This window comes from Limulus polyphemus, unplaced genomic scaffold (genome assembly GCF_000517525.1).
Source record: "Limulus polyphemus unplaced genomic scaffold, Limulus_polyphemus-2.1.2 Scaffold245, whole genome shotgun sequence".
Lineage (NCBI taxonomy): Eukaryota > Metazoa > Arthropoda > Merostomata > Xiphosura > Limulidae > Limulus > Limulus polyphemus.
The window spans coordinates 93,180-118,163 of NW_013665855.1; the positions used below are offsets into that span (position 1 = coordinate 93,180).

General features: G+C 32.0%; 1 protein-coding gene across 2 annotated transcripts in view; it reads left to right on the plus strand.

The window, feature by feature from the left end:
- The first annotated feature begins 5,169 nt into the window (after positions 1–5,169).
- LOC106478735 (NEDD8-activating enzyme E1 catalytic subunit-like) overlaps positions 5,170–24,984 on the plus strand; it is a 35,776-nt gene continuing 15,961 nt past the window's right edge. The window contains exons 1-11 of one of the 2 annotated variants that reach the window (XM_013939294.2): positions 5,170–5,214; positions 6,961–7,051; positions 8,244–8,324; positions 11,191–11,273; positions 12,670–12,750; positions 13,470–13,513; positions 16,130–16,194; positions 19,660–19,815; positions 21,048–21,150; positions 21,947–22,060; positions 24,141–24,231. In XM_013939294.2, the coding sequence (XP_013794748.1) occupies positions 5,171–5,214; positions 6,961–7,051; positions 8,244–8,324; positions 11,191–11,273; positions 12,670–12,750; positions 13,470–13,513; positions 16,130–16,194; positions 19,660–19,815; positions 21,048–21,150; positions 21,947–22,060; positions 24,141–24,231 (953 nt within the window). In that variant the 5' untranslated portion in view covers position 5,170. Of the gene's footprint in view, positions 5,215–5,863; positions 5,953–6,960; positions 7,052–8,243; positions 8,325–11,190; positions 11,274–12,669; positions 12,751–13,469; positions 13,514–16,129; positions 16,195–19,659; positions 19,816–21,047; positions 21,151–21,946; positions 22,061–24,140; positions 24,232–24,984 lie in introns of those variants that run through there. The other variant, XM_022382381.1, reaches the window with a different exon arrangement.

The following is a 24,984-nucleotide window of genomic DNA, read 5'->3' on the forward strand; positions in this document are numbered from 1 at the left end:
CAAGACGAATTATTCTTCCTACTCTGTTATCACAACAACAAGACCTAGAGAGAGAAGAGCGTCAACAGAAAAGAGAGGAAGAAAGAAGAAAGGAGGAGAAAAGGAAGACTGGAAATAGAGAGAATAAGAACACAAATTGAGAAAGAAAAATAGGAGAGACTTGAAATAGTGAGAATAAGAGCATAAACTGAGATCGCCAAGCTCACTCAACAGAAATACAGAGGACCCAAGAATGACAATGGGGCCAGGGCCAGCTGACCCAAGCTGCCCAAAGTTGATGAACAGGAAGATGACATGGTTATTTTCCTGAAAATTTCATCCAAAGTCAGAACTGGAATAAAGGTGACTGGGCAGTCTGTCTCAGCCCAATTCTCACAGAAAAAGGCCTACAGGTGCATGCAGGCATGACATCAGAAGATACCTTAGATTGTGATAAGTTATAAATGGCCTTGCTGAAATGATATGAACTTCCTGAAAAAGACTTTCGACTGAAGTTCAGAGAACTCAAATCTGACAATGGAGAAATTGTATTTCAGTTTGTGGCACGTCTATGGCAATACTTTACAAGGTGGACTGACATGGCCAAGTGTAAAGAGTTTTGAAAGACTGTCAGATTTACTAATATGTGAACAGTTCATGATCACGTACTCCACTTATATGTCACTGTTCCTAAAAGTGAGAGCACCAAAAGACGTGGATGAGATGATCAAGCTAACAAACAGTCTATGGAAGCCCATGAAAGGAGTATAACTGGCAAGTCCAAGAATAATCATTCAAAGTCGAAATCAGGGGTGGCTGGCGAGAAGTAGGATGCCACCAAAGGTGACAAGAAGTCAACAGACAAATGGGAGAAGAGATGTTATATTTGTTATAAAATGGGGCACACTGTAAGTGAGTGCAAGTCTGTCATCAACAAGCAACAGCAGAAATCTCAACAAAAAGCAGCTGGAGATACCTACAAAGATGGTGCTTGCAAGAAACAAGAAAAGAGTGACTGTCACCATTGATTCTACTGCCAGAAGAAACAGAATGAAGACAACTCATTAGATTCATCACAAGAAGGAAGTGCTATCCCCATGATTAAACAGTGCATTATTGATGATCAGCTCAATCTAACAAATAGGTCAACAGTGTCAGTGGTGATCAGAGCATGTAACAAACATTAAAAGGTACCAACAAACCACAACATGCCAGTAGATTAAGATCGTGTTGAGGAGAAGAAAGAGAAAGTCCTAGGAGACACTGGGTACAGCATTGAGAAACATTCTAGTATCTGATGAGAAGAGGATGAGCAAAGTATATCTGTGCATGCTGATTGATGGGACAATGAGAAAGTTTCCCATAGCAAGAACAAAGGTGGACACTCCACACTACATGGGAGACCTTGAGGCCATGTGTATGAAAGCACTCATCTATGATTTTGTGATTGTCAGTATATCAGGCAGTAGAGATGTGGATGAACCAGACAGAAAGGAGACTGATGAGGCATCATCAGTCACCACAAGTGCTCAAGAAAAGGAAAGCAAGCGAGACATCAAGCCCTGCAAGTCTCGAAAGGTGGCATCCTGAATTTAGGTCTGTGGGAACTGAAGAAAGCTTAGAAGAAAGACGCTTCACTGCAGAAACTTTGAGAGAGTGCCTGGGAGAAATTTGAGCATCAGACAAAGATGAAAGGGACTTAGACGTTAGAGGATTGTAAGAGAGTGCTGTACTGATTGGATCTATAAAGGCAGTTCTACAGGGAAGGTTGAATATATCATAGTACCACCAGAATACCAGACTCAAGTGATGAAGCCGTTTCACAAGCTGATTGTGAGAGGAGCAAAGAAATAGCAGACAGGATCATCAGCAACTTCCATTGGCCAGGAGTCATTGGAGGTGTGACCAAATTCTTCAGGTTATGTGACATCTACCAAAGGACAGTACCCAGAAGGAAGGTAGTCAAGATGACAGATAGACCAGATAAGAGATACTTTGTGCAACATAAGATCGAGACCATGATCAGAAATTCAGTCAAGATGAAGCCCTACCAGATGCCCTATGAGAAACCTGATCAGGCAAGACGTCGAGATAATGTTAGAAGCCAGAATCACTGAGCCTGCAAATTCAGCCTACTGTTCACCAATGGTAATCGTGAAGAAGAGGGATGGCTCAAACTGTTTCTGCATAAATGTCTGGAAATTGTACCTCATGACAAAGTTCATCTTTAAACTTACGGACAATCCAGAGGCTATAATGGCAAAACTAGACGGGACCAAGTTCTTTACCAAAATTGACCACAGTAAAGGTTATTGGCAGATCTCGATGGAAATATAATCTAAAGAGAATACAGCCTTTATGACACCAGTTCAAGAGGATGCCACTTGGATTAGTCAACTGTGCAGTGACATTCAACTGCAGGATGAGGAAGATGTTGCACAAAACCACCAACATCAAGCATTATCTGAATGACATTCTGATCCACATGGCCAGATGGAAATACCACCTGAATATACTTAGAGAGCTGTTTGGGTGAGTGAAGGCAACAGGTCTGATCATCAGACCATCTCAATGTAACATTGGTTATTCTGTGTTGGATGCAAGGTGTGTGACTGACTGATAGCCATGAAAGAGGAGAAGCTAACCTGCATACAACATTCACCAACTCCAACGACCAAGCAGCTAGTCAAATCCTTCATGGGGTTAGCAGGTTACTCTAGGAAGTTCATTCCAAACTACCTTAAAGTCGTTGCACCACTGACTGGCCTGACCAAGAAAGGCCAACCCAACAAGGTGAAGTGGGAACAACCATAGCGGATGGCATTCCAAAAGTTGATGAACATGTTAGGAAGTTTACCAATTCTTAGAATGCCAGACTTCAACAAACTGTTCATCATTCAGGCTGATACATCATACTTTGGAATTGGAGAAGTTCTTCTGCAAAACCATGTAGTAAGACTGTTTCCTCTAATGTGCATCAATAAAAACTGTTGAGTAGTGAGAATAAATACTCTGTGTTTGAATGAGAGTGTATGGCTATCATATTTGTCATCTAGAAATTCCAGAACTACTACTACAGGAAGGAGTTCATCATCCAGATGGAATATCAGCGCCTTGCATACACCCAGAGGGGCAAAATCGAAATTGCGAGTATCATGAGATGGGTATTGTACCTCCATAACTATCAGTTATTGCATCATAATATCTAGTAGTGAGTGGAACATTCTACACCTCAGTCGAGGTATAAATATGCATCGAAAATGTAGTTCGATACTATTAGATCTAGACTGAGTGATTGTTAGTTTAGCCATAAAGAGCATATAGTGGCGATTTTTAAAGTGAACTTATCACAGATTGTATTGTAATAACAGAGTAGAGAATAATAAGTCGTCTTGTCAAATTATGTTATAAAATAACTGAACCATTCTGTGTAGAATTTGACTAAAAAGATACAATTATTTAAAGCTCTGAATGCAAATGTGGTAACCAACAGTGTAACGAACATTTATATATACGTTTCACTTGTTTTGATATATTATTTTAAAAGAAGTGGACTGTGTGTTGTTTGTTTATTGTTGAAATTTATCGCCAACAAGTCACAGACACCTACTGTACAGAATCCGGCCTATACATAAAACCTGACAATAAAGGCTTAAATACGATATCCACAATCACCAAATTACCTTTATCAACAAATATTCATAGTAACATACTCAAGGGCTCTAAACCCTAAAAGTTACAAAAACTTAATTTCACAAGTATCTGTGTCATTCTTTGCTGAGTTTTGGGCTCCCCAGTGGCACAGCAGTATGTCTGCGGACTTACAATGCTAGAAACTGGGTTTCGATACTCGTGGTGGACAGAGCACTTGTAACTTCAAACAAACAAATAAGCTATGAGCTTTCGAGTCTCTGCTCTAGTTCTATTGGACTGCACTCGTTCCTAAACGTCATTTTGTCATCCTAATCCTTCAGTGTTGCTTCACGGCGCTCTAAACTAATTCTCTGATTTCTTTCTTTTTTTAATAAAGTTGTTTTTTCATTGATGAAATTATATGTAGGCAATATTCCCCTTTCTTAGTTGAGCTGCTTTCCCCCTTTCTGTATATTTATAATTAGTTTCCTTCATGTCTCTTTTCCTTTGTGGTTGGTCATTGTTGTTTTTGTTGTTGCTGCTCCAGCTTGTCTTGACCTGTTTTTCTGCATCGTTTACGTTTATTCTCCATTTAGTTTTTGGACAGGCGTAACTGTACTAGTGTGCTCAGATTATGAATACTAGGAATCACGGTTCGCGACCCGTTGCTTCAAAAATTCGATCCTCACCTTGGGATCGTTGAAAAGCTATAAAAGTTACTGTCAAATCCTACTATTCAATCAGACAGATGTAACCCAAGAATTGGTGGTGGGTACTGTTAATGAGCTGATTTCTTAAAATTAGGAACGGCTATGCATAGACAGTTCTTGTGAGGCTTCACTTGAAATAAAAAAAAACGATTAGTTTTTATTACCATTTTCAGCGATCATTTTCATTCTGAAGTTTCAGTTTTACCTTGCCGCATTTACTATCACTTTCATTATTACAGTTTAGCTACTTGATAGCGGCTGAATTGACACCTGTATCTCTGACCCACCTTGGGTTTATTCCAAAACACCAGTCAAGAAAAAAGTTTGCTTGGCAATTTGTCACATAGTTTGTTTGTTATGGATTTCGAGCAAAGCTACACGAGGGATATCTGCGCTGGCCTTCCCTAATTGAGCAGTGGGGAGGCAGCTAGTCATCACCACCCACCGCCAACTCTTGGGCTACTCTTTTACCAACGAATGGTGGGATTGACTGTCAAATTATAACGCCCCCACGGCTGAAATGGCGAGCATTTTTAGTGTGACGGGGATTCTAACCCCCGACCCGCAGATTACGAGTCTAGCGCCCTAACCACCTGGCCATGCCAGGACTTTGTCACATTGAGGCTGTTTAGATTGAAACTACCAAATAACAAGATTCACATTTATCCATATTTACAGATCTTATGGCGCATTATGTTATGTACAGATAATCTAGATGACTTTACTGCAACAACTGATAAGTCATTTCACAAAATTCTAAAACATGTTTGTAAAAAAAGAAAGAAAAAGAATAACATACATACACACATATATATATATATCCAGTTTTTTCTAGCACTCTGGTGCTAATGGTTGTAAGCAGTAACGGTAACATCATCATGGTGGAAGAAATGTAAGTTTTAATTCTATTTTTCCATGTTATTATTGAAAGCTGTAGTAATAAGATTTGTATGTAAGTCATTGTAAGTTAATTATACCTATTTTTTAAAGGTTTGTTTTGACATATGCTCGTCCCGCTTAATAACGTAGTTTTTATAAAGTTAACTGTAAAATTTCAGTTTTCGCTCTCAACTGTACATTTTAATTACAAATTACACTGCGCTGTTCTCTACAATGTACTTCAAGTTCAAGTCTTCAGTGAATCATAAATTGATAAAGACACACTTTAGGATTTCACCTAACAAGTTTACTCCACAAATATAGTCCACGTCGTTGCCCTAAGCTTTTTGTAAACTTTAGCTAAACCCCGATTTCAAATGTGGTTCATGTATTTAACCATTAGTAATAGTAGTGACTTAAAATTTTAATTCATTATTCAACCTAGCTTACAAGTTACAGGCAGATGGTATCTTTAGCTTTTAAGTTTTATACCTATAAAGTTAATGTTTAAAGACAGAATTCCCTACTTCTTATAGATTCATGTTAATTGATAGAAATAATAGGGTAATTAAAAATACTTTATTTATAGCCAGGCAACATTATATCAAACTGGAATAATGCCAAGTTGCAACTTTATTTAAAGATGAAATTTCCAAGTTTTGAAAATATAATGCAAAATGAATATGAGATATATAAGTTATGATACTTTGATGATCAGGCTTGTAGTTTTATACATTGATGACAAAATTGGGTAAGTAAAACATTACCACATTTGTTTTTAACTTTGTATTGAATTACATTGTGATAATGAATTGTAAGTAGTATAATGAATCAATCCATGACTAGTTATTACAAAAATAACAGATAATAGTTGACTAGCATACATCTGCTTTTTGATTTTAAAACTTTGGTAAATACAGTAATTAATATTTTAATGTAACTCTAAGATAATTAGTTATTTTTTTCTTTATGTAACCATTTCATTTTCAAGTTTTTAATTTTAAAAATTTAGCACAACATAAAATATGATCAATAAATTATAATACACTGCATCAGTAAATGAAATGCTGAAACTTACATAATACTTTTGATAAAGATTATAATTTATCAATGTAATTTATAATTAAACTTAATAAAATATAAACAGATACTATTCAACATCTGTTGTATTACTCATCAAGATTTGCAAAAATATACAATAGATATGTTAAGAGCAAAACCTACTAAAAATATTTTGAAAACAATTTCATAATCGAAGCTACAATAAGCCTTTATGGTAAATTAGCAGTTGTCAGAAGTAGAAACTATGGTCTATTAGATCAAAATTTCTAAGAAAGGTATGTACATAAACACACATAAAAAAACCAACAGAAAATATTTCCATATGGATTTTTTTTTCTTGAGACAAGAATGTCAAAGAATAACTTCTAACTTACCAAAAGTAGTAAAACTGGAAGGTATGCCTTTTGTTAATATAAATATTGACACTTAGTTTACACACTCTCAGTACATATAGAATAAAATAGTTTTACACATAAAATAAACAACCCACTTTTGAGTAACATAAATTGAAAATGTTTTTATCTTTAGTATTCCAAACTGAAAATAACATAACATTTTGAAACTTGAAACAACAGTTGGATTATAATTGGTTAACCTGAAGAATTTATCCCTAGAATTTTTTTAAAAGATGTGCTTCCACAAGGTTTAGTTAATAATACACTATAAAAAGTGATGGTTTTAATTTTTCTTATTTAAGATCAGACTGGCCAGGACGCTGGACACATGTTCGTAAGATCTTAGCAAGAACTGGACCATTTGCTCATCCAGATTTTGAACCAGGACCTGAGGTAAATTTATCTCTTCTTGATAGATGTGGTGCTTACAGTGATTGTACTGTTGAACTTAATTAACTAGGTAACAGAACAATAATTATCTTATTTATTCAATCACCCATGTCGTGAAAACATTTAGCTAATTATTTTTACTCAGGTTCCATTTTAGGTAATTTTTATCGCAATTGATTTTTTGTTTTTCTCAGTACTGATATATATTTGTTTTCATTTTTGTACTTATTGATATAAACAAAAAATATTTAAAATCTGAAATTTTTAGGGATGATAATTTTTAAGTAGTTTCAATGTAAAACACAACTAACTATCTAGCTTAAAAATTCTTTGCAATAACTTAATTGCTTGAATATTTACGTTTTCAACAGTCATACAAAATCATTTTCTTTTCACATCACAAATATTTTTCCTTTTTTTCCTAGTTAGAATAATGATCAAGTAGCTTTGTTGAATACCAAAATCTTTAGAAATCTTGAAAAATGGTAGTTTTTCTTTCCTTTCAAATATATGTGGAACTTTTCCTCCATTTTCGACCTACATCATATAACGTTTTGAACTTTAGGACTAGATAATTTCCTTCTCTTTGCCTGAAACTAAACAAGTAAAAACTATCATGCAACCAAAATTTTCTTGTAAATAATTCTGTGGTCTTAAAGAATGAACCCACTGATGGTAGGTTTAATTTTAAGCTTTCAAAATCTGTGTAAAAGAAAGAATTGATAAAACTCAAAATATTTGGCAGAGCTGGTTGCTTTAGTCATTGGAGCCACTACAATAATTGCTAGAGGTAATAATAATGTAACAGTCAGCCAGTACTTCTATGACCTAAATATTTTTGTAAAACCAAATATTGTGGATTTTATATTACTTGTTTATTTTTAATTTTAGTAGAAACGTCATTTCTGTACCCTAACATTTGAGATTTAGTTATCTGATATCCTCATGGAGTGTAAGTGATAAATCATTTAAATTTTTGGTGTCATTGTTTTAGGAATGATCTTCCCTATTATCTTCAGCAGTTACTTTAAATGTTATTTCTATATTAAAGAAATGATTGAGAAAATTTCTTTTTGTGCCTGCCATGGTAAATTGCCATATATCATGTTTAGAATAGAGTTTATTGGATAACTTAATTTTTATAGTGTTTATTCACATATATATAATGATTTCAATGCAATTTCCTTGGTACTAGGTGCTGGAATTTTTACAGAAAACATGCAAGGTTCTTGTTGTTGGGGCTGGAGGTCTAGGTTGTGAACTTCTTAAAAATCTGGTGAGATCAATGTGTTTTCTTGTATGTCCCTGTGAACTGTTGAATGTTATCATACTGTATTATAGTTAATATTTTAATGTTTTCAGTATTTCATATATCAAAAAAAAAAAAGTAGGCCAAGTTGATTCTATCATTATGCTGATGGTTTATGACAGTATGAACAGGACAATCATCTTTTCCTACTGTGGGCTAATGCATTTACATACACTAAATGATTCTTCATTTTGTCTAGTAGATACTGCTGTATTTCAAGTTGAAGAACCAGTCTTTGGTTCAGTACTCCTTACAGAAAATTCTATAGAGGCACAGGTAACACCTTATGTCCAACAGTTTAGATTCTGTGTTGTCTCTGCTTTGCATTTGTACATTTTATTTTTCATGTTTTTATACTTTTTTCTCTGGACATTTGTAAATAAAGTAATGGCTGAGGTGTTCTCTTTACCTGTAGTAGGGAAATTCCTCTCTCTACTAGACATACAGTAATATTGCAATCTCATTGCTTATGATATGAGTGTACACTGGTCTTCACCAGTCACTAAGGGAAATTCTTAAGTTAGAAAAATGAAATTTTCCTGAAGAAACTAGAGCTTCTGTTGTGGAGAAGTTCCTTTCCCTTAGAAGTTTGAGTTTTTGAAAAACTAATATGTCACTAATCCTCAGACTTTTTGGAAATACAGCTTACCAAACAAACATATACATGTATCTGTCCTTTATTATTCATAGTTTACTAGTTACTGCCTCATTTTTGCCACTTGACTTTGATTTTAACTATTCCATAATCTGTTTATAGTTTACTATAGTAGGCTAAAGAAGTCCTGGAATGACTAAATGCCTATCATATTTATAAATATGAAAGCATCTTTGAATCAGTTGATTAACATAAAATTTATTGAATTTAGTAGTTTTTAAGAATTTAAGAAATGTCATTATTATTAAAAATTAATCCATCACCATAGAAAATATATAAACAATTTGTACCTATATGAACAAGTATAAAAAAACTATAATTTTATCCAAAGTGCATAGGGAACTTAATGTTTAAATTAGGAAATTTAATTGTGGAAAAGATAAGATACTAGGACTTCTCAGAAAAGATAGTGTTATTTGGTTTGACTAGAGAAAGTAATTAGGAAGTTGTATATAAATTAAGCTATTAACAAAGTTGTTGGCATATTAAATGTTCAGAGAAAATAGAGTTGTTAGGTTCGCTAATGAAGTAATATAATAATTTTTTAGTAAATTGTTAACAAAAGCATTAGCATATTTTTTCAGAGGACACAGAGCTATTAAGTTTCATGAGGGAAGTTGTTTAAAGACTTGTATGTAAATTATTAACAACATTGCTGGCATATTAGTTGTTCAGAGAAGACAGGGCTTTTTAGTTTGGCCAGAGAAGTGTGAATAATTTGTATGTAAAATAGATTACTAAGTAAGTATTGGTATGTCAGTTGCACAGAGAAGAGAGAGCTTTTAGGTTTGAACAGCAAAGTCAATTCATAATTTGTAGGCCCGGCATGGCCAGGTGGTTAGAGCGCTCGACTCGCAATCTGAGGGTCATGGGTTCAAATCCCTGTCACACCAAACATGCTTGCCCTTTCAGCCGTGGAGGTGTTATTATGTTACGTTCAATCCCACTATTCATTGGTAAAAGAGTAGCCCAAGAGTAGGTGGTGGGTGGTGATGACTAGCTGCCTTCCCTCTAGTCTTAAACTGCTAAATTAGGGATGGCTAGCACAGATAGCCCTCATGCAGCTTTGCGCGAAAATTCAAAACTAACATAATTTGTATGTAAATTAAATTATAAGCAAAAGTGTTGGTAAATTACTTGTTCAGAGGAGATTATGTCCTTATGTTTTACCAAGAAATTCAATTAATAATTTGTATGTAAATGAAATTTGAGACAAAATCTTGACATTAATTTTTTAGACAGAGAGGGTTTTAAAGTCTGACCAGAAAAAGTCATTAATTATAGGAATTTGACCAGCAACCCACTAAAATGACTACTGTTTATGAAAAATGGTGACCACTTAAATGATAATGATGGCTAAAAATTTGTCAAAGGCTGTAATTTGCCTGCTCCTTTTTTTATAATTTTTTTCGCTTTATTTTCCAGGTAACAACTTGAATATTATTGTTTAATTAGCACAGTCCATATATTTACATTAATTGTGTGGTTGTTGAGGTTGAAACTTTCCTAGACTTGCAGATGTTTCAACTGAGAGCATTCAAACGTGTGTCAATTACAGCATTCATTCTTGTTTATTTATGTATTGTATTTCTCACTATGTTCACTAAGCAGTAAATTGAGATTGTTCAGTTTTACATAAATAACTGAACATGGTTATTCATTCCCATAAACACAATTATTTCCTTACACCAACAACAGAATTTTGTTTAGCAAGTTTCCTTCAGCCCTGATCCTCAATAGAGATGCTGATCCCTGGAGGACCAAACCCCATCATTGCTGGCAAAAGTATGATACCTAACTTCTCAATCTTAGCTAAGCTCCTGCTAAGTAATGTAAGTGGATAGAGGAAGTGGTGTTCTTTTGTTCTGTGTTCCAAGTATTGCTTGGCCATGGGTTCTGGTAGTCTCTGAAGAATTTGATTTTTGTTTTTAATCTATTTTTGAATTTTTCTGGTCCATCTAAATCAATTTAGATAAAATTAATTCACCCAGTCTTTTTTATACAGTTTTTAAATTTCATCTTCAATTTTAATAACTATTTCATGCATGTTCTTGAAGTTTCTAATCATGTAAATGTACTTGTGAAAAACGAATTATTTAACACAGCTTTGTTATTCATATAAGTGATTTCAGAAATAGAAGAGATTATTATACTTTTTGATTTTAAATTTTTTTTCAGGCATTAATGGGGTTTGGAAATATACATGTTATTGACATGGATACTGTTGATATATCCAACCTTAACCGCCAGTTTTTATTTAGGTAAGTAAACATTTATTTATAGTGAACACAGAGATTAAAGTGTAGTTTTACTATCCGTTGCTTAAGTTAATATTAAAATGAAGAAGGCACCTTGACTCTAATTACATACTTTCTACAATGCAGCTGTATTTTATATTGGAAGAGTTTATTATAGATGTCTTCTACCTCTTCTGATGGTTAGTAAACAAAGTTTCATTATCTAAGTCTGAGTCTTTGTTCAGGATTGGTGTTGGAAGCTATACTCATTCACACATAAGGGTAAGTATTATTCTTGGAAGTTAATTTGTTCAGACCTTACTTCTGCAATTGTTTAAGTATTGAAGAACAATAAAACTATAAAAAAAGAAGAATTCTCCAAGCTAATGAGAATAGCTGATTTCCTGCTCTAGATCATGTATATTTTGGAGTCTGAATTTGTTTATTTTTTGTATACTTTATTTTCTTCTTATCAGAACCACTTGAAGAAATATTACAGCCACCATTAAGTTAGAGTCACTCACGCAAGTTTGCAGTATAAAAAAGTATTACTCAAACAAAGATATCTACAAACACTTCTCAAAATCCTCTTTGCTTTTCCATTTAAAGCAATGATTACAAATAAATTTCTTTTCTGTAAACTCAGACAGTAATTTTTGTTCTGCTTTGTTTTCTGGTCTCCTTATCTATTACAGCCAAACAAATGCTGAGAAAAATAGCATTTTAAAATAACATTTTGAGACAAAATGAAAATTATACCAATACATACCTCTTACATATTTATTACTAGCTCTTTTCATCTTAATCTCTACAGGAAGCACATAGTTTTATTCACAATACAGCAGAGTACAGCTGGAGAAAGTTGATTGTCAGGATCCATGAGAGTGGAATAGGATCACATGAAACAAAATAAATTTGAGATTACTAAAACTCAAAATGATGGAGAGAGAATCAATTTAAACTATGATTGAAGAAATTGAAAATAAGCAAAAGAGTTAATATCCTCTTGAGTTTTGCCTTAATTTTGTTTATCAGGTAGAATGCTCCATGAGGTAACTAAATGACATGCAGTCAGATAAAATATTGACGTTCAGTAAGGAGCTTTTATTTGCTGGATGAAAAATGAATCTACTTGACTAACAAGCAACCCAAGTAGAGAAATTACTCAATTTACAGTGAGTAATTTCACGTGGAGGTTAATAGTTGTATGCATTCTCAAATAATATACAGTCTCCTAAATTATTCATACAATCAACTGCATATAGATGAGAGACAATAAAATAAGTATTTGGAAGGAATAGAACATTATTCTTATAAAATGGTTTTAACTTTATAATGTATGAGCTATCATTGTGAACGTTGGGTTACTATGAACTATGTTTATGTTTGAGGTAATGATGATGATTTTTTTTTTCCTTAGACCTAAGGACATTGGTAAATCAAAAGCTGAAGCAGCAGCTCAGTTCATTATGTCAAGAGTGCCTGGATGTATTGTAACAGCGTATCCTTTTATTGAAAAATGAACTTAATACTTAAATTTCTTTATAAAATGTTTCAGACATCATACCTACATTCAAGAATGTGACTGGTTTTAGTGAAAACTTAATAACCAGTAAAATTATGCTACTGATGGTTGTGAAAAAAATATTTATTACCATCTTAGCATTGTTTTCTGAACAGTTAAACGTTTTCCAGTCTTGTTTATTATTTTCATCCTTTTAAAGAAAATATTGTTTTGCATATGTTTATTTCTTAAATTTTTTGTAAACCTTTCATCTTTGATTAAGACAAGTAGCCATTTTATCAGCCAATTAAATGTCTCATATATCTACCAGAGTTTGCTGATTGTAAATATAGAATGTTAGTCTAAACTTCTGCTTCTGTCTTATTATGATTAATTATTTTGCCAACATTTAGTAGTGGTGTACATTTTAAAAAAGACTATGCTTGTTCTCTTTTACAAATTTCAGAATTATAGGCAATCAAATTAGACCTGATTTTTTCCAAAATCTATGGCTTATCTAGAAAGCACTAAAAATTAAGATTGACAAAATTAAATTTTTGTTCATCTACTGAATTATTTCTCTCTAACAGACTGAGTATGTTTATTTGAAGTGCGGAGAAATCAGTTATTTGTATTGTTTGATTTTTAGTAAGTTTGTTTTATTTAAGATGTTTTAAGTTGTTATTTAGAACCTTTATTCCCTGACCCACAAATAGCCATTTTAAGAAAATCCAGGACTATGATGAAGACTTTTACAGAAGTGAGTATATTAAACTAGTTAGAAGATAATAGATGTCAGCACCTGGAAATAATTGATGTTTTATTGTTATAAGTTGCTTATGGTAATTTATCTTGATAATACAAACTCTTGAATTGTTTAGAAATCATGTACATTTTCAAAAAGTGTGTTGACTGAGACACAATAATATGTCAATTTGTTAGTGTTTTAACTAATGAAAGATAGTAACTAATAAGAACTTGATGTAGTTAAGTATTTGTGCCACTAGTGTTGAGTGATTATCAAGTCAACAAGGTGAAGTAATTAAAACCATTCGTGCTGTTGTCTTAAATCTTCACTGAGATGGGAAGCAATTTATTATAGGTATACGGTTATATTTTGTAGAAGAATTAGAGAACAAACCTATTAGAAATGTTGATTGAAACGTAGGGTGGAGTATAGAACTATGAAATTAGCTTAGTCAAGCTTAAAAGCTTTCTCAGTGTTTTTCTATTATAAAAAAAATGATAGACGTTACGTGCAAACGAAATTAAACTCTGTAGGTTATTTTACCACTGTATAAAAATATTGAAGATTGCAGCTTCAAATGAAAGAAAAGAAAAAAACTTATTTGCTTTTGGGATTGTTTTGACTTCAAAAAAATAGTGTTCTATTCAGGAAAGTACAAGGAAAAGTCTGGGAAGCATCAAGAACAGCTGTTAGAAATAATATGGCTAAATTACAATTAAATTCAAGCCAGGCTACCGCAGCAGAGCTGAAGTGCAAGTTTGAATGTTTTGGTTCACACATAGGGTTTATTTTTCTCAAACTATTTATATCATTAGAGAAATCTGAATAAAGTCATGCTTTTGATCAAAATTATTGTGTTTAGAAACTACAAAACATCTGATTTCATCTGATAGCTAGGTTTTGACAGATTTTAAACACTGCAGCAGAAAAATTTAGTTAACATGTTCAACTATGAACTAATGTTTAAAAGTATGAGAAGATCCAGTTTTCCTCAGAAACTAAATTTAATTCAAGCTGTCCTATCTAAATGAAGAAATGTTACTGCACAATTTGTAAAAAAATTTATGCTACTGGGAAACAGTTAAATTTGTACCATTTATTCTCATTATCTTTGTTTAAGGCAATTTACATTGTTTTCAATTCAAGATATATTGGTTTGAGTGCTCTTTGTTTTTCGTGGACATGTTTTATACAGCACATCTTAAATAAAACAGTTTTACTTTTGCCCTTAGTTTTTGTTTCTGTATATCTAAAAATGTATAAAAACTTTGTTATTAGAACTTAATTTACATTGTCTGCTTATTAAACAACATGCATTTGGTCTCTTTCTCTTATCATCTTTAAGTTTCTCTCTGTCTGATCACTTTTTGGATTTTAGCCTACTTATGCAATTCAAACACATTTAATCTTGTGATACTTAAAGAACTGCTAACAATTTTTAGATGCCCAATTTCTTGATTATAGCTTATAGTTATAACACTTAAGGGACAACAAGGAGCCTGTTGGTCTGTCAAGGCTGTCATATCCACTTAAAAAAAAAACTCAACTCCACACCTGAGCAGTTAAATATTTATTAAGCTTTCCTTTAAACTTCCTTAAATTTACTGCATCTATTACATATGAAGGCAACCCATTCCAAAGGTCAACAACCTTGTTAGAAAATTAAAACTATCTAAGCTGAAGTAACTCCTACCTTGCTAGAATATATATATACATCTCCCCTTGTCTTACCATTCTCTGATTCTCCTACTCGGAAGTAAAGAAAGTAGTATAAGTGTGTGTTGGAGAAAGCCTCCCCTTGTTTTACCATTCTCTGATTCTCCTACTCAGAAGTAAAGAAAGTAGTATAAGTGTGTGTTGGAGAAAGCCTCCCCTTGTCTTACCATTCTCTGATTCTCCTACTCAGAAGTAAAGAAAGTAGTATAAGTGTGTGTTGGAGAAAGCCTCCCCTTGTCTTACCATTCTCTGATTCTCCTACTCAGAAGTAAAGAAAGTAGTATAAGTGTGTGTTGGAGAAAGCCTCCCCTTCTCTTACCATTCTCTGATTCTCCTACTCAGAAGTAAAGAAAGTAGTATAAGTGTGTGTTGGAGAAATAAAACGAGATCTCATCTTCTACCCAATATACAAGGTTGAAATGACTTTTATAAACTTTGTAATACTACATTCTTTTGGATGGGGAAGTAAAAAGAGGATGAAAAAAATTTGGTTTTTGGAACCATCTTTACATTTTCAACAAAAAAAAACAGACAAATACACATTTTCAGTTCAGAAATTTCTAAAGTTTACACGAAAGTAAAAGTATTTTTCAGTCTTTTTACTATTTTGTGTAAACTATTTGGCTAAAAAGATTGTATTTAATGTATCAATTGCTTTTTTTTTACCTTCTTAAAATAAAATTATCTAAATTTTGTTTAGGAATGTATTTTTTTTCTGTTTAGTTATGTATCTATTTGCAAGTGTTGTTTAAGCTGTGTTGCACAGTATTGATACCTTAAATGTAATATTAATGCATAGCTTTAATTCTATTTGTACTTTGTGCTTTCAGTTTAAGGTTTTACATAACTAAAATATCAATCAATTTCTACTATTTTTGAAAGTAATTCTGAAATTTATTCATTTTCTGAAAGGTTTCCACATTGTGGTGTGTGGTTTAGATTCTGTTATAGCAAGACGCTGGATCAATGGCATGCTGGTAAGTTAAATAAGTTGTCTGTTGTATTTATAAACTGGTTACTTTTTAGAAGATAATATGTCCTTTCTGTTAGAATTTACTTTGCATGTTTGCTACTGACTAAAACATTTTTAAAAATGTGACTGAAGCTTTAATTCATTTAATTTTGAAGGAATTAAACCAAATATGTTAATTGAAAAGTTTAAAATGAATGTGAGCACTCCAATATTCTGTATTCTATTAGGGTATAAAATATGTACAAGTGAAAGAAGAAGTGTTCAAAATGCTTAATCTCATGATTGTTTAATTAATTTTGAACTTCTGTTTTGTTACAACTGATGTTGAATCTAATAAATAAAACCAACTTTCTCAGTACATGCTTAAATTTAAAGGTTCTAAAACCAATATATGAAAATAAAAACATTTTAATGATATATTGTCTGTTTTGATTAATTATAAGCATGAAAAATAAATCCACAATCTGCATTTTACAAGTAGTATAACAGCTTGCCAAAACTAATTTTTGTACTTCCACAATCTGCATTTTACAAGTAGTATAACAGCTTGGCAAAACTAATTTTTGTACTTCTTGATTTACTTGCTTCAGTTACCATACTTCAGAGATAGAATTTATCAAAATTTTCATTGTAATTCTGAAAAAAAAGGTCTTTATTCTTGTAAATATACTTAAAAACAATAAATTATAAATATTTTTGTTATTTTGTATTGCTTCAGAAAAAAATGCCTTAGTTGGTTGTACACTGGCAGACATTGGCCAATTATTTTCAGTAAATGTCCAGTTTAAGTTCCTTTATTATCTGCCAATATATATATATATATATATATTTCTATCGTAAAGCCACATTTCCATTAACTTTCTATTGTAAAGCCACATTTCCATTAACTTTCTATTGTAAAGCCACATTTCCATTAACTTTCCATTGTAAAACCATGTTTCAGTTTACTTTTCAATGTAAAGCCATGTTTCAGTTAACTTTCCAATGTAAAGCCATGTTTCAGTTTTAATTTTCCAATGTAAAACCATATTTCAGTTAACTTTCCAATGTAAAGCCACGTTTCAGTTAACACTCCAATGTAAAGTCACGTTTCAGTTAACAATCCAATGTAAAGCCATGTTAACTTACCAATGTAAAGCCATGTTAACTTACCAATGTAAAGCTACATTTCAGTTAACTTTCCAATGTAAAGCCATATTTCAGTTAACTTTTCAATATAAAGTCACGTTAACTTACCAATTTAAAGCTACATTTCAATTAACTTTCCAAGGTAAAGCCATGTTTCAGTTAACTCACCAATATAAATCAAATTTCAGCATGACTAGAGGTAGCTGCACATAGGAACCTGTTCCTCAGAGAACAAGAATAAGATTCACTTGTAAAAAAAAGTACAGAACATGAGGAGAACTGATGCTATCAACTGGGATGTAACAAAGTTTGTTACAACAGATTTTCTATTGGAGACATCATTTCATGTCATGATAACTCAGATTCCATTCAGCAATAGGCACTTGGCTTGTATGATTAATATACTGTCAGCAGGAGTGTGAATCAAATCTTGTGCATGACAAAAGATTAAATACTTATCATAGTGTTAAAGCTATAGAAAAGATTATTCAGTGTATCAAAGCACTGAATACCTCATTTACATTAACCTTGTTCATTTGTTATTACATATTCCTAATTTCTAGGCCTAGCATGGCCAGTTGGTTAGGGAGCTCATCTCAATATCTGTGAGTCAGTGGTTCGAATCCCTATCTCACCAAACATGCTCGCCCCTTTCAGCCATGGGGGCATTATAATGTGATGGTCAATCCCACTAGTCATTGGTAAAAGAGTATCCTAAGAGTTGGCAGTGGGTGTTGATGAGTAGCTGCCTTCCCTCTAGTCTTTCACTGCTAAATTAGGGAAGGCTAGCACAGAAAGCTCTCGTGTATTTTTGCACAAATTTAAAACCTAATTTCTAGAAGATGATTTACTAAAGAAATATTTTATGAAGTTTTCTGTACTGATTTTGCTTGTGATTTCAAATATTTCACTGAAACAACAACTTGTTAATTAATTTAGTAAATACCATATTAATTTTTATTTGTCTTAAAAACAGATGTAAATGTGTTGATCTTGTAGTAAGTAAGCATAACTAGTAATTAAAGACAGAAAATACAACATTTAAACAACTGCTTAAATCAATCTTGCTGACTAGATTGAGCCCTTGAGACTAGTCTTCTAATCTAAAACAGAGAGAAAAGTTCTCAAACCCTCTATCAACTGTCTTGAATTTCCTAGAATTTTTTCAGTGAAGCTCCAACTTTATGCTACAGTTGTGGTGAAGTCAGAATTATAGACTTTTTGTTTGAACTTCGTTATATATACCTAAATGTTATATCATTAGAAAGCCCTTATATTGCTCTACTTGTCTGGATTTTGTTGTTGTTATTTTCATGTACTTTCAAAGACTGCTTTTTTTATTCCTTAAAGGATGCAGTCCTTTTTGTCTTCATATTTGTATGATTGTTTATTTGTTTGTCTTTGGAATCATTGTTTAAGGTTGTGTTTATGTTCAATAAGTTTTTGGTCTCACTCATCATTTAGTTTTGTAAGTGACAGTAAATATTCTCTGACTAACTTTTCATTGATTATAACTTGAATGAACACATGGATTTACAATAGTTCAAGCCTTTATTTTATCCTACCTTGTGTATCTTTTTTTCGTCCCTGAGCAAAGTATAGGCAGACTCATATTTTTTTAACTTCTTTGGAATTTGAAATGGTAGTGTATTATGTTATTAATTAACAACACATTTTATATAAAGAACATTTTGAATTGATACTTTTCTCCTTCTGTTTACTGAGTGTATATAATGAAATACAACTGTAGGGGAATTTTCTCTAGAAAAACTAGCCTGTATATTTACAGTTTATCATCCAATGAGAAGAAAAGATGGAAGCTTAGAAGGAAAAATTATAATTTCTTTTTTAGTAATTTGCTTGAAAGGTACATATTTTAAAGATGGAGGTTTAGAAGGAAACATGATAATTTGCTTGAATGGAACATGTCTGTTTGTGATACCAAAATGTACTTCTGATTCCTAAAATATAGATATTTGGTGAAATAAGTAGAATTTGTTATTTCAGAGTTAAATTATGTATCCTAAGAGCACACATTTTAATAACTTTTTGATAATAATATATGGTTTTGAATGTCTTAATGAATGCAATATACCTCTTAAGCTGGCTAATAACCAGAATCTGGTTCTGTTTTTGATAATAAAATGTCAAATGAGGGTACAAATAAAAGATAAGATCTAAAGTTGTGTAACAAAAAAATAACTTAACTCCCACATGTTGTGGTTTTGATTTTTAATCAGTTATTAATACGAAAAGTAAAACAACAACAACAAGATATTGTGACTGTAGTTTAAACTAAAGTAGTGTTATTGGGGTTCTTAAGTATATTCTGTGTTTCTAGGTTAACATTTTGAGCAATGAAGATGGAATGTTGGACCCGAGTAGCATTGTACCAATGGTTGATGGTGGTACTGAAGGATTCAAAGGCAATGCTAGAGTTGTTATTCCTGGCATGTCGGCGTGTATTGAGTGTACATTAGACCTTTACCCTCCACAAGTATGTTTTTCATTAAAAATAATAAAGACAAAAATGATGCAGCATTTGGTGCAGCCAAAATCATAAGATTGATGGATTGTCACATAAAATGTTTTCATGTTTTTTTAAGTTGTAAATATGTCACAATCACAATGAGGTACTTTTACATTTATAGAGAAATTATTTATTTTTTGTGATAGTACAAAAACATAAATTTCTTTTATGCAAGAATTATATGTGTTTGTTTGTTTGTAGTTAAGCACAAAGCTACACGATGGGCTATCCGTGCTCTGCCCACCACGGGTATCGAAACCCGGATTCTAGCATTGTAAGTCCACAGACATACCGCTGGGCTACTGGGGGGCAATTATATGTGATACAGAATCTCTTTTTTTTTAATATCAATATTTAGGTTAAACTACTAAGACACATTATTAATCTTAATTTTATGGGGGTTTTTTTTTTATTGTTTGCATATGTGTGATTTTTTGAAATACCCCTATATGATTTTAAAACATCATTACGAATAATTAATTCCTGTGGAATGTTGTATTTCAAACAGCTTTGTTATTAATCTTTATAAGAATATCACGTATTGTAAGCAGTCTTGGAAAACTTTGTTTTGTAGTAAAAGGTATTTTCTAAATTAGTTTAAGTTCCTTAATTTTGTTTCTTAGGTTACTTGTAATTTTTAGTTCATTTAGTGAAGTATTATTTTTATAATCAAAGTTTAACTTTACTGGAGATCCTAATTCGTTCATAAAATGTTTTCAAGATTCAATGTTGTTTAACATTATTACTGGCTGCTATAAAATGTAGTATATTGTGCTTTACGTACACATAATATTTGTTATCTACAAGACAAGATTTAGGAAATGAGGTGTAAATATTAAAGGATTTAGAGAAAAATTCTGTTTATGTATTGAAAATATTGTTTGCTATATGGTGCTTTAAATAAAATATTAAGAAAAAATAATCAAGTTATTTTGTAGACTTTGTGCATCTGTGAATAATTAACTCTCTTTTCACGTAGAATCTATCATCATTTGAAGTGCCATTATTAACCTACTTGTTTCATGTTACCTCACATCCCAGTAAAAGTTACACACTGAAATAGCAAGAGTGAGCAGTTTATAAATCACAGTAGTGTTTGCTTATGAAATCAGTGACTAAAAGTTGCTGAGTTAGTATTTCAAATCAAATAAATTGTAACTGACATGACTTTTCAAGATGTAATTTGCTTTTTCTTGTAGGTAAATTTCCCCTTGTGTACCATAGCCCACACTCCAAGACTACCAGAGCATTGTATAGAATATGTCAGAGTTTTACTGTGGCCCAAAGAACAACCTTTTGGAGGTTTGTTTTGAACATATCGATTTTTTTATTTGATGGAATTCTTCAGCTCAATTATTATGAATGTAGATATGTTCTGCTCCAGGTTTAATATAAGAATGTATGACACCTTTGTGTGGTGACACAAGTACTGCCAGTTTCTGGATTATTTAATGTTTAAAAAGTTAAATGTTGTATTTAAAATTTATGTAAAGATGAATACAGTTTATTTTAGTTACTTGTGATTGATAAGACAATATTTTTATAGTGTGATCAGGTTATGAGACAATAAAATAGTCTCAGAAACAGCCTGGTCAGACTTAGTTGGGATTCTTTGTTTAATAAGCCATAGTAAGGATCCTTTGTTTCATCATATGTGTTTGATGTCACTTGGTTCACTCACCACAACTTGTGTTAAAAGCAACTATCAGAACTTGTATTAAGGTGTTATTTGCTTCCTCAAATGTAAGACAGTATTGTTTCTTTTCTATATGCTATGTGGTGAATCAGTAGTTAATCTATCCTGCCATTGGATTACAAGATTCAACATTACATTTGTTGCTGTTTTGTTTATGGTCTGTCATGTGGTGAGAGCCAGTCAACTGTAACTCATAATGAATAAGCAAGTACACCAGATGTGTCACAAGTTTATTCAATACTGAAAATATATTGGATTTGTTTTAATGAGACAGTAATATAGATTTATAACATGGGAATTCCAATGATGCAGAATCTTTTTTTCCTTGTTTTTTGTCTTTGTGATGTTAAATGGCATACTATAATAACACTTGAATGTTTCTTGCTGTATATGTATTTGTAGATGGTGTTGAAATTGATGGAGATGACCCAGAACACATTCAGTGGATATATGATAAGTCGTTAGATCGAGCAACAATGTACAACATCCATGGTATAACCTATCGACTTACCCAAGGTAATGTTTAATACCTTTTTTTTAGCATTTCCACAGTTTCCACAAGTTAAAGTGAAAATAATAACATACGTTTTTATTGTATCTTTAATTTTTCTCAAAATTCCACTTCCATTACATAGATCATAATAATTAAGTTATTAATGCTATAGTGGTATTTCTTGTTGATTTTAAAACTTAGTTTTAAAGTATAACATTTTTAGAGATTCTATATCTAGTATTAAATCACTGTTTTCAAATTTTTGTGACAAATTACACTTTAATAGTAAACTTTTACAAATGTTAATCAAACTGATAGGGAGTAGCATTGTTTTGATTCAAGTAAAAACTTTTAAAAACCCAAATTTTTTACTGTGCAATTAAATATAAAGATGTGACAGTAATCGGGTAATATGTTTGGTGAAGAACCTACTAATTAAATTGATTCAAAAATACAAAACATCAACTACTGCAGTATGGAAATTCTAATGTTAATTATTACAGTGTGTCGAGCCATCGTATTAGGTCATCATCAGATAACAGTTACATTCAATAAAACTGTTTTATTGAATGTAACTGTTACCTGATGATGACCTGATACTATGGGTTAAAACAATGTAATCATTAAAATTATAATTTCTCTACTGTAACAGTTATTGTTACTGTATTATGTAATATGGTTTAAGATTGTTATCTAACATCTAAAAAAATACAGAAAGGTATGATACTTATACTATGGAAGTTCAATATGTTAAGTTAAAATGATTCACTACTTCATTACAGTGCAGTAACTACATCTGGTTGTTCTCTGTCTGACAGCTTTGCATCTTCATAACAGCCCTGCAGTTTAGTTTCAATTACAAAAGGCTGCATCATAAAGCTATTATTTAAAAATAACACCACTACTCCCTGCATGCTTTCCATACACCACAGTGTTTGTTTCAACAGTTTTATTGCACAGAATTTTATAGGTACTGCATCTGGCTAGTTGACTGATTTGTTTTTGTATGGAATGACATGAATATCCATTTCATTCTCCAACTGCTTGAGGTATGAGATGGTTTAACAGGTACATTGTTGAAGCAAATTGTTGACATGTGACTTGTGTTGCTTTTCCAGATAAACATAATTTTTGACTATGTTGAGTACTGTTGCTTGTGTTACTTGAATGGCTTTTGCTACTAATCTTTGTGTTGATGAATTCTCCCCTTTTACAAGATGCCACACTTTGCTTACCATGGTTAAATATATCTTTTTGCAGGTCTCTTTCTGGATAGTCCTGGCACCCAGGTTGATTCATTTTCTTTTGTTTTTCAGTGATATTAAGCAAAGGGATATCACTCAGGAAATTCTAAATTCCCAATCTGAATATGTATTTCAGCTGGTATATAAATATTTTGTGCCAGAAAGAGACGTTACATACCCTTCTCAAAAGCAATGAATTTCCAGTGGCATTACAGTAACTACAAAATGTAGTTTTGATACATGTTATTACATTATGACTTTAAATCAGCTGTAATTGTCACATTGGTTGATAAATTATTTATACAAAATCATACTCAACCCTCTGTGTAAATTACAATCTGTTTATTGATGACAGAAAACTAACCACTATTTGCAATTTTTTTTCCACATTGAGAAAGTTTTTAACTACTGTATGTAGCATGTAAATTATGTTGTATTAGTGCTCTTAAATCTTCCATGTATATTTTTGATGCTGAAGAGGCCATAATATGGAACTGCATGCATAAAAAGTATACACATTATAAAAACTCTATGATCTTATAGCATGTTCAGAATTAAGGAATCATCTGGTAGCAAAATGAATACACTGTGTTATATTAAACTGTTGTGTCACTGAACAAACTAAGAAAAACAAAATACTTTTAGAATATCAGTGTTTTCAGTTTCATTAGACCAACAGAAGAGAATATGTGCAAGATAAAGAACTTCATGGAGTAATGAATTCAACCTGTAGTCATTTGTTAAAGATTAAGATTTTCATATAGATGATACAGAAGTGTTTTACAATTTTTTTTTCAGTTTACTTCTACCGAAGTTAAGCATTCAATTTTATGTTTATTATTTTTTTTTCTGTCATCAGGAGTTATAAAACACATCATTCCTGCTGTGGCATCCACCAATGCTGTAATAGCTGCTGTATGCACAACAGAAGTTTTCAAGCTTGCCACCAGGTGATGTTGGTGTAGAGGTATTAATACTTTTCAGCAACGACAAGATTTTGCAAGTTCTAAACATGACTATAGTCAGTAAAGATATATTTACATACATTTTACAAATTTTCATTGGATTGTAAGGTTGTTTTACATAAAGAAATAGTTAATAACTTAACCCAATCACAACTTGTATATGGTGAACCTTTCAAGTGTTGAGTGCACACCTGCATATCACATTTCAAAATATAAGTGAGAAATACAATTTAATTGAATTTCACCAATATTTCATTGAAAAATATCTTGGGCTTGAAATTTTATCATTACATAATGTTTATTTAGTGTAATTGACAAAGAAAAAATAGTATTTCAACTTTCATTTGTGAGCAGCTCTGAGGAGTCTCACCTGTAAAAACTCGTTAATTCTGTTTAGAATTGTTTTGCCAATTTCAAAGTATAGATTTGTATATGCTAAGAAACTATATTCTTTGGAAATGTATAATGACTCGTATCTTGTTTTTCACATGATTTTCTTTCTCTTTTAAGGATTTTATTACTACAGCCCTTTGTTGTTACTTTTTTATGATGGTACAATATGTCATCTGAACAAAAACCCGGCCCCAAATTAAAATCGTTACTAAACAAAAATTATTTAGAATCACACAATACCAACGTCATTTACAAAATAACATGCAGTAACTGCCCAGACTTCTACATAGGAGAAACAGGAAGAAAATTTGAAACCATGTGTTTCACCGTTGCAGCTCAAAAAAC